This window comes from Gadus macrocephalus, chromosome 7, assembly GCF_031168955.1.
Source record: "Gadus macrocephalus chromosome 7, ASM3116895v1".
NCBI classification, from domain to species: domain Eukaryota; kingdom Metazoa; phylum Chordata; class Actinopteri; order Gadiformes; family Gadidae; genus Gadus; species Gadus macrocephalus.
The window spans coordinates 519224-532146 of NC_082388.1; the positions used below are offsets into that span (position 1 = coordinate 519224).

Here is a 12923-nt window from a genome sequence, read left to right on the forward strand (position 1 = left end):
GCTGTGTCAACGTAGACAACATCGAGAATACGTCGAGTTTAAGCTTAACTGCGTTGAGTTCAGCGCAGTTAAGCTGTGTTATTTAAGTGTTATTTAATGTTTTAGTTTGACTTGTATCATGAATACAATCAATAAAACGTCCTTGACTTTAGATTATTTGTAATATAAGTAATAGGTAGCATCATAATAACTCACTCCACACTTATATTAACTGTCTGCAATCCCAACGATTTTGGTGTCAAATGAGGACATTTTCGGTTTGAGAAATAAGAAACGTTTCTTAATATTAAAAATGATATTAATAATAATAATCCATCCTTTATAATAGGAAGAGTTAATCTATCTCACGACAGTTTGTGGTTATTCCCTTTAACAAATGAATTCTAAGAATGATTGTCTCTGTATTAGATTTGTTCCCGTTTTACATTTGTTACATTTGTTTACATAACTTTATTTATGATGCCTAGCAACGGTACCCATGCTACATATAGTGTCCAACGACAACGCTGAGGCACAGAGAAAGACACTAGCAGCTATTAAAGCCTTTATAGTGTGCAGTTCATCTACCAGCTATTAAAGCCTCATAGTGTGCAGTTCATCTACCAGCTATTAAAGCCTTCATAGTGTGCATGCGCATGTGTGTGTGTGTGCAGGCCTGTGAAACAACCAATAATATCCACACAACCCGGGTCACATCCTGTCTGAATATATAACAACATCCTGTGTGTGTCTGTGTGTACCGCTCTGTTGACAAGCAGCTGAATGATGCTGTTGTTTCCAACCCCCCCCCACCCTCTCTCTCTCTCTCTCTCTCTCTCTCTCTCTCTCTCTCTCTCTCTCTCTCTCTCTCTCTCTCTCTCTCTCTCTCTCTCTCTCTCTCTCTCTCTCTCTCTCTCTCTCTCTCTCTCTCTCTCTCTCCCTCCCTCCCTCTGGGCGGTCTGAGGCGAGGTCTCGTTCGCCCTGCTCTCCCTCCCCTCTCCCCCCGGAGAGTCGACCAGCAGGGAGTCACAAACCGGACCGCCGACCTCCTGAGGAGATCCGCCATCGCCACGACAACCCTGGACCCCTAACCCTGTTCCCAGGACGACCACCATGCAGCGCTAGGCAGTGGAGTCTGGACCGCACCGATAACCACAGGCAGGGGAGCCCTCCTCCTCCTCCTCCTCCTCCTCCTCCTCCTCCTCATGATGAAGCCCAGCGATGCGCGCCTCCTGGAGCTGCTGGGCACCCTGCTCTCCATCGCGCCTGGCTGCTCAGCATGGCCACCACCTTCACCTCCACCTGGCTGACCCTCTCCACCGAGCTGCTGCCCAGCGAGAGCTACCAGCTGGGGCTGTGGGAGACGTGCGTGGTGCAGGACCTCGGGGTGCAGGAGTGCCGCCCCTACGACAGCCTGCTGGGGCTGCCCCCCGACATCAAGCTGGCCCGCATCCTGATGTGCGTGGCTCTGGGCACGGGCCTGCTGGGAGCCCTGCTGGCCGTCCCCGGGACCCACGCCGTGACGGGCCTGCGACCCCCGCCTGGAGGACCCGGAGGTGAAGAGGGTGATGAAGAGGGTGGGCGGCGCGCTGTGCCTGGCCACGGGGGTGCTGGGTCTGCTGCCCGTGTCCCACGTGGCCCACCTCACCGTGGTGCGCTTCTTCGACCCCGGGGTGCCCGCGCTGGTCCCGCGCTGGGAGTTCGGCAGCGCTCTGTTTCTGGGCTGGACGGCGGGGGTGGTGCACCTGGCCGCGGGGGGGCTGCTGCTGGCCTCCGCCCGCCGGGGCCGCCCGGGCCCCCGAGACACACCCATCCCTCTGGCCGGGGTGCGGTCGCAGGACAGGGGGCCCCGGACGAGAGACGAGTCTGTTTGAGGACGGGTGGGGTCGCCTCTTCACGGGACGGGGGGGCCCAGGACTAGGGATGAATATGTCACGGAGGGAAGGGCTGCTCCCCAGGTCGTCGCTGTGAGGAGAGAGTTAGTAGCCCCAGGTACTGTGCCATACTGCTGCTTTGAGGATCGCAGGTTCAATCAGAGGACGGGAGGCAGCAAAGACATCTGGGAGACATCTGAGAGACATCTCAGATGTCTTAAAGACATCTCAGAGACATCTGAGGGACATCTGAAAGACATCTCAGAGACATCTCAGACATCATTAAGACATCTTAGAAACATCAGAGAGATCTCAGACATCTTAAAGACATCTCAGAGACACCTTAAAGACACCTCAAAGCTATCTGGAAGACATCTCAAACATATCAGAGACACCTTAAAGACACCTCAAAGCTATCTGAAAGACATCTTAAAGATCTCAGAGATCTCGGACTCATCAACGGGACAATGGAGGGAAGGGATTAAGGTGATGTCTACCTGCGTTTGTAGCTTTTATAATGTTGTGCTATATTGAGTCCATGTGCAATAAGTTACTTAATATAAGTTAATAAGTTAAGGATGAGGTGAAATGTACATTTCATTGGATTTCAAAATTTGAGGTTTAATTGTTTAAAACACAACTGCACATAGTTGGTGTCTGAAGAGATATCCTGCGTAGACTTTAAAACAGGAATAATGCTATGCAGTATTTATCTGAATCTTGCAAAAAAACATATTTAGTGCTCAGTTATGTATTTCTCATTATGTTAGGATCATATCTATTTATTGTTGTACAGCCTTGAACATAATGATAGATAATATATATATATATGAATATATGAAACATAAATCATGAAAGGCTCATGATTTGAGGAGTCATTGTTTAATCGACCACAATGTCATAGACGTCAACATAAAACAGTTGGTGAATATATTATATTTAATGATGATATTTCAATCAGATGCCAGAGGTTATAGTTGAATGTACTGTACCATAATATATAATTTATCAGAAACCTTGAATGTCATTTAGCAAACAAATGTAAAACATGCTGATAATTTCATTAATAAATGTCAAAGTATATATTGTATTTGTTGTGATCAAGGGTTTTACATTAATTTATTTAGAATTTAATTCCAATATTGAAATCATTCTAAATCTAACCAGATATCCTTCAGGATAGCATTATGGATTATGAACACAAGTACGTTTGTGTTTTTCAGACCGTTTTTATAATAGTTAGTATAGTAATATAATAGTTATAATAGTAAATCGAGTCAAAAATTGGAACAATGTAACATCAACATAAACATGGGAGAGATCGATTTCTCTCAAAAAATTAAGCAATAATTTGTTTCTGTCCGAGTTCACATTTGTGGAGAAAGATGACCTGTCCATCAATTCCCAGGTCTCCACAATGACAAAAACATATAAAACACAATGCAAGGCAGAACCACATAAAAAACGACAAACATGAACTGTGATCTGCAGGTAACTGCTGATAAGAGAGTTCGGCATTCATAAACAGACCAGATCAGCCTACCAGGAGTAGTCCCTGTGTAGCACGACTGTCATACTGATTATACAAGAGCAGTCCTACGATTAACAAAGACAAACACCTTTTTTATAACGATTGCCCCCACACATTACCCACCACCACTAAAAACAGTACTTAGTTGTGTAGCGTCTTATCCTATCTGTGTTGCATACGGGAATGGGTTAACCTAGTGATTGTTAGTGCTTGGCACTTGGTTCTTTAAACATCCTTACTGTACCCACAGAGATACATCATTGTTTCTCTTTCTTCTGACTAATGTTCTTATTGTGAGTCCCTCTGGGTAAAAGCATCTGGTAAACACCCTAAATCTAAACGTTAATGTACATCATGTTTAAATTTTAATGTCCATCATGTTTAAACGTTAATGTCCATCATGTTTAAACGTTAATGTCCATAATGTTTACACGTTAATGTCCATCATGTTTACACGTTAATGTCCATCATGTTTACACGTTAATGTCCATAATGTTTGCACGTTAATGTCCATCATGTTTACACGTTAATGTCCATCATGTTTACACGTTAATGTCCATAATGTTTACACGTTAATGTCCATAATGTTTACACGTTAATGTCCATCATGTTTACACGTTAATGTCCATAATGTTTACACGTTAATGTCCATAATGTTTACACGTTAATGTCCATCATGTTTCCTGATCGATGACACTCACCCCCCCCACCTTGTTGGTGGTGAAAGCCTCCATTGTGGCCCTCACTACAATGCGGGCATTATGTCTCCGTGGGGGCTCTCTATCAGCGGCCAGCGGGGGTCCACATCAGAGGCCCCGGGGCCCATTGTATGCTAAGCAGCAGCTGGGGAGGGGGGGGCATGTGACTTCCATGCGGAGACAGAACATTCTGTTAGCCAAACAAGGAAGCTAATCATAGCCCGCGGCGCGGCGGCAGCGGCGGCTGAACCCGGAGGGGTCGGGCGGGCCCCTGGGGGCTCCGTCACCCGGGGGGGGGGGTCAGGAGGGAGGTGGGCGGTATGGCTCGGTGGTGCTGAGAAGAGGAGGGTCTCTGATTTAAGATAGTGAGGCTAAGGTGGGAGGCGAGCAGGACAACGATGTACTGTGAACACATGAATTCACCCATTCATCTGATCATCTGACCCTCATTGCCCGCTCATAGGGTGGATAGAATGTGATATAGGATGAGGTCTCACAGGTCTCCATCTATCACTGAGACCTTCGGGCTTCCCTGAGGTAGGTGGAACTCTGTCCGTATTCTCTCCGAAACAAAGGACTGCATTAAAAGGTTTGCATTCACACCTTTAGCTTCGGTTAGACTCAAGACACACTTGTGCAGAGTTCAGAGTTCCCCTGGACTCTGCACAGCCGCCCCTCTCACCCCAAATGTAAATGTTAAGAATAAAGACCTGGAGCCAGTAGCCCTCTGAGGGAACGTCATCATTTAAGTGTCTCAGAGGCGTTGGTGAGGCTCAAAGCCAGCGTGATCATAGTTAAGTTAAGTGTCTTGGGAACCACCTTATTTAAGTTAAGTGTCTTGGGAACCACCTTAGTTAAGTTAAGTGTCTTGGGCACCTCCATAGTTAAGTTAAGTGTCTTGGGCACCTCCATAGTTAAGTTAAGTGCCTTGGGTACCATCTTATAAGTTAAGTGTCTTGGGCACCTCCATAGTTAAGTTAAGTGTCTTGGGAACCACCTTATTTAAGTTAAGTGCCTTGGGCACCACCTGAGTTAAGTTAAGTGTCTCAGAGGTGTTCGTGAGGCTCAAAGCCGGTGTTGTCTTATTTAAGTTAAGTGTCTTGGGAACCAACCTAAGTTAAGTTAAGTGCCTTGGGAACCACCGTAGTTAAGTTAAGTGTCTTGGGAACCACCTTATTTAAGTTAAGTGTCTTGGGAACCACCTTAGTCAAGGTAAGTGCCTTGGGAACCACCTTAGTTAAGTTAAGTGTCTTTGGAACCCCCTTAGTTAAGTTAAGTGTCTCAGAGGCGTGTGTGAGGCTCAAAGCCGGCGTTGTCTTTCCCCGTGGCGGCGCTGAACCCCCTCAGACGGAGGGTGTCTAGCCCCGCCTCCAACAGGGCGCCGCCTCGAGGCCCCGCCCTCCGGGCCCCCGTGGGGCCCGCGGGGGCCGGGGGGGGCCGGTAGCAGAGGAACATGATGCCGCTGATCAGCATCAGCACCGCGGCCGCCGTCGCCACGACGACCCCCACCCCGGGGCTCTGCCGGACGGGCTCGGTCGGCAGGTGGAACTCGGGGGGGAAGGCGATGGTTTGGTTCCCCAGCATGGAGTGCAGGTTCCAGGCCAGGGGCCCCAGGGACAGCAGGGCCGACAGCGCGCAGAGCCACCCTGCCCAGAGGAAGGCCCGGGCCCCGCCCCAGCCCCGCCCGACGTAGACCCCCCTCAGGGCGGCCACGGCGGCGGCGTTGCCCCCCAGCCCGACCGCCAGGCCCAGCGGGACCACCACCTGCACCGCCGTGATCTCATCGGGCAGGAAGCCCTCGGCCACGCCCATCCCGCGGCAGAACATGACCCTCAGCCCGGGGCTGACGAGCACATGGCTGTGGAAGCAGGTCCGCCACACGCCCACCGCGGCCACGCCCGACGTGACGACGCTGCGGTCCTCCACGTGCCACGCCCTCCACTCCACCACGCCCAGAGAGGCCACGCCCAGCGTCCAGCTCACCAGGCTGAGGCACAACGCCGCCAGCTGGGCGTGGACCGGGGGCTGCATCAGGACAGGGGCGCTGGGCGGCCTGCGGTCATGGTCTACAGGGGGTCTGCTGCGTATGAAGCCTCCGTCTCCTCCCCCTTCTTCTCCGTCTCCACCTCGTCTCTCCTCCACAGCTGCTCGCTTGATAAAAGACCAGAAAAACCAGCTTACCTTTGACTTGGATAACACTTAGTAACACTCAGTAAAACCTACCAGTAAAATCACTTCAAAACGTTCAAGTTAAGTCATTTCAACGCATTAGTCAAATATTTTCAAAACGTTCCAGTTAAATAATTTGAAAACGTCATTTCAAAACTTTAGTTTAATCATTTCAAAACGTTACAGTTGAATCACTTCAAAACGTTAGTTAAATCATTTCAAAACGTTACAGTCAAATCATTTCAAAACATTATTTAAATTATTTAAAAACGTTACATTTTTTAAAAACGTTAGTTAAATAATCTCAAAACGTTACAGTCAAATCATTTCCAAACGTTAAAGTAAAATAATACCAAAACGAACAGTAACTGCTCCTACCTTGATGGTCTGTCCAGAGTTGATAACTGGTGTAGAGCTGGATATGTCTGGTCCGATGTGGTGATGATGGTCTTACGCGTCTGATATTAACGAGCCCAGTAGAAACAGAAGTCTGGGTTCACTTCCTCCTGTACGGTAAATATATACTGGGCTCATCCTAGTCTTGTAAATCATTCACCAGTTGACCTACTGGGACTGGAGAGGGACGGGCAACAATAAAAACACCAGGTAGATAACATAAAACACTGTGACGCCGTCTACGACTCTGAGAGGTCATCCACCTTACGTTTAACACACTGAGGCTGAACGGATGAGGATTGTGAATTATTTATCAGAAAATAAGTTTCACATTAAAGTATCAAGGTGTGTGTGTGTGTGTGTGTGCGCACGTGTGAAACCACCGACAAACATGTGATTTTTACAATGCACTGTTTCCTGCTCTTCCACGCCCTCTTAAGTTCACCAGGTCAGAGTCATGATTCTGAGGAACACTTCCCTATATTTTTATGTATCTAGGTATTCAGAGGACTCAGGTGCTCTTTATGCTACTTCTCTATCTACAGGTTGGCCTTGGAAAATATCGTTGTTCTATTTCGACGTCGAAGACGAGGACCTTAGCGAGGTGGACGACGTCGCCTCCATTGACGACGTCTTTGCGGACTCCGTGTCCGGGTTCTCCCGCTCCAGGGCTTCCACCTCCACGGTCGTCCCCAGGGAGAAGCCACGCCGGACGGCCGAATTATTCGGGGAGATCATGGGCGAGGCGGCGGCCATCAAGGGCATCCCTATGCCAGCCCCGCCTCTCGCCCCCATGTCGGATGACATGCAGGTTTTCCTCCCGGCGTGCTACCCAGTGTCCCCTGTTCCCAACCGTTCAGCATTTCTACACTGCTGCGGGTGGAGACCCTTCTACCCTGAAGGCCCGTTGAAGGCCATCACTGACTTCACTAACGTGGAGGGGTGGGCTGATACTCAGGCGAGGGAGATCCCTCGCATGGAGCCTCCCCTGGCAGCGCTTCTCTGTCCGGGCGCCGGATGGCGTCCTGACGAGAAGCCGCTGCCCCCCAGCCGCCTTCAGAAGCAGATTGTCGGCCTGACGGACAGTGTTCATCCGTGCCTCACAATCTGCGGCGGCGGTCAACAACCCGGCCCGGAGGAAGCCGCAAGGTGGCTGGCAGGCTTCCCGGTTCCCGGGTCTGCACGCTTTGGTGACAGCTAGCGGGCTACGCGGCGAGCCTAGCGCGGCGGCTGGACAACTCGTTGCTCGTCCAACGGGCACGAGTGCAGCGCTTTTTGTTATCGGTTTTCAATGTTGAAAGGATAATACTTATCCTTTCAACATACTTTTTTTTATTATTCTTATTAATATTATATACTAGTACACTCCCCCCGCGCCATTGCTTAGTGAATCGATGGTATCTGTAGACGCCGCGAGTCAAACGGACAACATCGATTACATCACCGTTCCTCACATACATCGATTAAGAGTCGAACGAGGTGGATTCTGATCGATTGTCTCTCCAGGAGGTCCTGGTCCTACGTGGTCCACTGAGGACCACCACGTGGTCCACTGAGGACCACCATCTGGTCTAAGTATCATACTGGGAACACTGGTGTGACTGGTTTTATTATTAAAAATGAAAACAAAAAGTCTGCATCAACAATAGGAGGATATAATTACGGAATAATTTATAGATATAAATAAATAAATATATATATATATATATAGTTATCGTTCTCAATGTAGAAAGAATAATACTTTAACAGCAGGAAAACTTCTAGGTAATCAATAATACTATTGGAATAATAATAATCTCCTAAAGTCGTTCTTCGTCAGCAAAACAAAAACAATCTGTAGGCTACAATAAATTACCACCCACACACACACACACACACACACACACACACACACACACACACACACACACACACACACACACACACACACACACACACACACACACACACACACACACACACACCGGGGCCCCAGGCGTGGGGCCCCTCTGTCCATGAGGCAGGCCAGCTGCTGGGTCCCGGTCCCGGTCCTGGTCCTAGACCCAGCGGGGCCCCGGGTCTAGGGCCCCCAGGAGGGGCCTCTGGTCGGGGGGCAGGCTGTCCATGAGGCAGGCCAGCTGCTCTGCGCCCAGCTTCAGCCGGTCGTCCAGCAGGCGCCGCTCGGTGGCGAGGGCCCCCTTCATGCGGACGTGGTGCCGGTAGTCCTCGAGGGCCCCGGGGTCCAGCCGGGCCTCCATCACCCGGCTCACCACGCACTCCCGCCGGTCCAGGTTGGCCTTCAGCTCCAGGGCGTCGGCGTGCTGACGGAGGAGCAGCAGGCGCTTCTCCTCCAGGGTCCTCTGAGAGACAGACAGGCAGAGAGAGAGACAGGTAGTCAGAGAGAGACAGACAGGTAGTCAGACAGGTAGTCAGAGAGAGAGACAGACAGGTAGTTAGAGAGAGAGAGACAGTCAGACAGAGAGACAGGTAGTCAGACAGACAGACAGGTAGTTAGAGAGAGAGACAGTCAGATAGACAGACAGGTAGTTAGAGAGAGAGACAGACAGGTAGTTAGAGAGAGAGAGACAGTCAGACAGAGTGACAGGTAGTCAGAGAGAGAGACAGACAGGTAGTTCGAGAGAGAGACAGACAGCTAGTTAGAGAGAGAGACAGTCAGACAGACAGGTAGTCAGACAGACAGACAGGTAGTTAGAGAGAGAGACAGTCAGATAGACAGACAGGTAGTTAGAGAGAGAGAGAGAGAGAGACAGACAGGCAGTCAGAGAGAGAGACAGTCAGACAGACAGGTAGTCAGAGAGAGAGAGACAGACAGACAGACAGACAGACAGACAGACAGACAGACAGACAGACAGACAGACAGACAGACAGACAGACAGACAGTCAGAGAGACAGAACGGTAGTCAGAGAGAGAGAGAGAGACAGACAGACAGGTAGTTAGAGAGAGACAGACAGGTAGTTAGAGAGAGAGACAGTCAGACAGGTAGTCAGAGAGAGAGACGGACAGGTAGTTAAAGAGAGAGAGACAGTCAGACAGAGAGACAGGTAGTCAGAGAGACAGACAGGTAGTCAGAGAGAGACAGACAGGTAGTTAGGGAGAGAGACAGGTAGTCGGAGAGAGAGACAGACAGGTAGTTAGAGAGAGAGACAGACAGCTAGTTAGAGAGTGAGACAGTCAGACAGGTAGTTAGAGAGAGAGAGAGACAGACAGGTAGTCAGAGAGAGAGACAGTCAGACAGGTAGTCAGAGAGAGAGACAGTCAGACAGACAGGTAGTCAGAGAGACAGACAGGTAGTCAGAGAGAGAGAGAGAGAGAGAGAGAGAGAGAGAGAGAGAGAGAGAGAGAGAGAGAGAGAGACGGACAGACAGGTAGTTAGAGAGAGACAGACAGGTAGTTAGAGAGAGAGACAGTCAATCAGACAGACAGTTAGTCAGAGAGAGAGACAGTCAGACAGACAGGTAGTCAGAGAGAGAGACAGTCAGACAGACACACAGGTAGTCAGAGAGAGAGAGAGAGAGACAGACAGGTAGTCAGAGAGCGAGAGACAGTCAGACAGACAGGTAGTTAGAGAGAGACAGACAGGTAGTTAGAGAGAGAGACAGACAGGTAGACAGGTAGTTAGAGAGAGACAGACAGGTAGTTAGAGAGAGAGAGACAGTCAGACAGACAGGTAGTCAGAGAGAGAGACAGTCAGACAGATAGATAGGTAGTCAGAGAGAGAGAGACACCGCGTCCGCGTGCTGACGGAGGAGGAGGGTCCTCTAGGAGGAGACAGACAGACAGACAGACAGACAGACAGACGGGTCCTCACCCTCTCCCCCGTGTCGGGGGCTCCCTCCCCGGCGGCCCCCAGGGCGATCTCGGTGCGGGCCAGCCGGCCGGCCAGCGACAGCAGCAGGCTGACCACCTTGTCCAGGTCGCCCACGAACATGCGGAACTTGTCGAGCTGGTGGGGGGGGCAGAGCCGCTGGACCCCCGCCTCCACCTCCCGACCCAGGGCCTCGTTCTGCTGCAGCTCCTCCTGGAGGCCCAGACGCGCCTCCCGCAGCACCGACAGCTTCTGGGCCAGGCTGAGGATCAGCGCCCTCTAGAGGAGAGGAGGAGGAACAACAAGACGCTACGTCAGTGACCAGTGCCCTCTGGGGGAGGGTAGGAGGAACAACAAGACGCTACGTAAGTGACCAGCGCCCTCTAGAGGAGAGGAGGAGGAGGAACAACAAGACGCTACGTCAGTGACCAGCGCCCTCTGGGGGAGAGGAGGAGGAACAACAAGACGCTACGTCAGTGACCAGCGCCCTCTGGGGGAGAGGAGGAGGAACAACAAGACGCTACGTCAGTGACCAGCGCTCTCTAGAGGAAAGGAGGAGGAACAACAAGACGCTACGTCAGTGACCAGCGCCCTCTAGAGGAGAGGAGGAGGAACAACAAGATGCTACGTCAGTGACCAGCGCCCTCTGGGGGAGAGGAGGAGGAACAACAAGACGCTACGTCAGTGACCAGCGCCCTCTACAGGAGGAGAGGAGAAGGTAAGGGGAGAGGGGGTCAGGGTGGAGGAGAGGAGGAGAGGAGGAGAGGAGGAGAGGAGGAGAGGAGGAGAGGAGGAGAGGAGGAGAGGAGGAGAGGAGGTGGTAAGGGGACCCAGCAGAGGGGGGTGCTGCCTTCCTCCTCGTCCCAGGCTTCAGATCACTGACACTGGGTGCAGAACTAACCTCTGTCCCTGTCGCCGTAGAACCTGTTTTATTAGGGGTCCCCTATTGTTTCTGTAACGTTTATACCTTTGATTTTCAGGTATGGTAACCAATAACCTCCACTACCCATAAACCCAAATGTGTGGTACTGCACCCAAAGGTGGCGCTATTGTAAAAAATCATGAATTAGGCTTATTTCTCCTCACCAGATTGACCTGGCCTCAAAATTCTTTCTGAATATTAATCTCTAGAATCAGATGCATTTATAAAAGTTATTCCACTTATAAACCTCGGGGCATAAGACCCAAACCATCTTGGGTCTTATGCCCTAAAAATATTTACTTTTCCCACAATTTCATATTAAAGCTAAATCTGCAAAAAAGATTCACAGGCTACAAAAATTATCTAAAATTCACCAAAATCGCCACATGAAATCTTTAGACCAAGCTTCACAAAAATCATCGAACAGAAATTGTTTTATTTAATTCCATTTGAGAAATATTGGACAATAAAGTTGGAGCAGTTAGCCCATTTTTCTTATATGACCATTTTGTTATTGTGTAAACAAATATGACTATTATTAGGTGGATACCAATACCCCCCACAAATACCCCCCCAAAGGTGGCGCTATTTAAAAAAATTATGAACTAGCCTTATTTCTCCTTACTAGATTGACCTGGACTCAAAATTCTTTCATCATATTAATCTCTTAAATCAGATGCATCTTTTTCAACCTGGTCTTCTGCTCTAAAAGTGTTTACTTTTCCCACAATTTCATATAAAAAGCCAAACGTCCACACTCTCATCCTATTGTGCCTATATGACCATTTTGTTATTGCATAACTACCATACGGCTATTATTAGGTGGATACCATTAACAGTGCAAATTCTCAGATCTGTACTCTTTTAAGAAAGCCCTTAATTCTTGATGTTGTGTGCTTATCAATCAACATTTTTACCATGTGAATGAGGCTTAATGCAGTTCGTGAATGTCAGTGGCTAAACGGGATAATGATGTGTACTGGTGATCCATAGGTTGAGAGTTTGAAGCCTGATTAGAGCATTATGAACAAGCTGAACATGACATTCTGTCATTACCACTCATTTAAGAAACATAGCATTGAACAGCACCTGAAATTCATCAGTTAATCAACATTCCGGCTCATTAGTTTCCAAGAATCTGACTGCCAAGACACAGTATGGCACTAAGGGGAACTTCTTCATTAACAATTTTTCCTTCATAATTAACTTCTTCCGTTAGTGTTCTTGTCTACAAATGTTTAATTTCCCCAGACAGAATTTCAAAATAAATTCAGGTATATGCTTTGAGGAAAGCCCTTAATTCACTTGAGAAATGTCTGCTTTGAGTTTTCTGGATGTTGTGTGCTTATCAATAGACATTTTGACCATGTGTATGACCCGGGGATTCCACCGGACCCGATACGGCAGCGTTACGGCTGCGGCACGGAACGGCTGCGACTTTGCCCTGCTTGCATTTCCACCGGGCGCGTTACGGCAGCGCAACGTGCGTTGCGAGCCAGCCGTATTCACGCGAGATCACGAGATCACGCGATAATCCTAAACCTAATG

General features: G+C 49.3%; 4 protein-coding genes across 9 annotated transcripts in view; 1 reads left to right on the plus strand and 3 right to left on the minus strand.

Annotated features, from left to right (window-relative positions):
- Positions 1-1056: 1056 nt before the first annotated feature.
- On the plus strand, positions 1057-2602 carry LOC132461203 (putative claudin-24). The gene is given in 3 exon segments (XM_060056263.1): positions 1057-1239; positions 1242-1501; positions 1503-2602. Coding segments are annotated over 3 exon segments (666 nt in total). The 5' UTR covers positions 1057-1184; the 3' UTR covers positions 1854-2602.
- A 117-nt stretch (positions 2603-2719) lies between these two features.
- LOC132461202 (claudin-34-like) lies at positions 2720-7034 on the minus strand. 4 transcript variants are annotated; one of them, XM_060056261.1, is made up of 4 exons: positions 6630-7034; positions 5225-6233; positions 5047-5163; positions 2720-4988 (listed from the first exon to the last, which is right to left on the minus strand). In XM_060056261.1, the coding sequence occupies exon 2, from the start codon at positions 6111-6113 to the stop codon at positions 5364-5366; it is 750 nt and encodes a 249-aa protein (XP_059912244.1). In that variant the 5' UTR covers positions 6114-6233; positions 6630-7034; the 3' UTR covers positions 2720-4988; positions 5047-5163; positions 5225-5363. The 4 variants fall into 4 exon arrangements, with proteins under 4 accessions (XP_059912244.1, XP_059912245.1, XP_059912242.1 ...); XM_060056262.1 differs by having other exon boundaries at positions 2720-5163; positions 5225-6226; XM_060056259.1 differs by lacking the exon at positions 5047-5163 and having other exon boundaries at positions 2720-5046; positions 5252-6233.
- The window catches only part of LOC132461200 (claudin-34-like), a 14540-nt gene continuing 4336 nt past the window's right edge, over positions 2720-12923 (minus strand). For all 3 annotated transcript variants that reach the window (XM_060056257.1, XM_060056255.1, XM_060056256.1), the window contains one exon: positions 2720-5079. The gene's annotated coding sequence lies outside the window, so the exon portion shown is untranslated. The remainder of the gene's footprint in view (positions 5080-12923) is intronic.
- LOC132461204 (protein Shroom2-like) lies at positions 8239-10812 on the minus strand. The gene is made up of 2 exons (XM_060056264.1): positions 10457-10812; positions 8239-8986 (listed from the first exon to the last, which is right to left on the minus strand). The coding sequence occupies exons 1-2, from the start codon at positions 10574-10576 to the stop codon at positions 8684-8686; spliced, it is 423 nt and encodes a 140-aa protein (XP_059912247.1). The 5' UTR covers positions 10577-10812; the 3' UTR covers positions 8239-8683.

Excerpts from the sequence above, each read along its gene's own strand:
- LOC132461202 (XM_060056262.1), bottom strand. The coding sequence starts at position 6,113 with ATGCAGCCCCCGGTCCACGCCCAGCTGGCGGCGTTGTGCCTCAGCCTG.
- LOC132461204 (XM_060056264.1), bottom strand. The coding sequence starts at position 10,576 with ATGTTCGTGGGCGACCTGGACAAGGTGGTCAGCCTGCTGCTGTCGCTG. Across the intron at positions 8,987-10,456 it reads CCCCCGACACGGGGGAGAGG|AGGACCCTGGAGGAGAAGCG; the intron begins GTGAGGACCCGT and ends TCTGTCTCTCAG.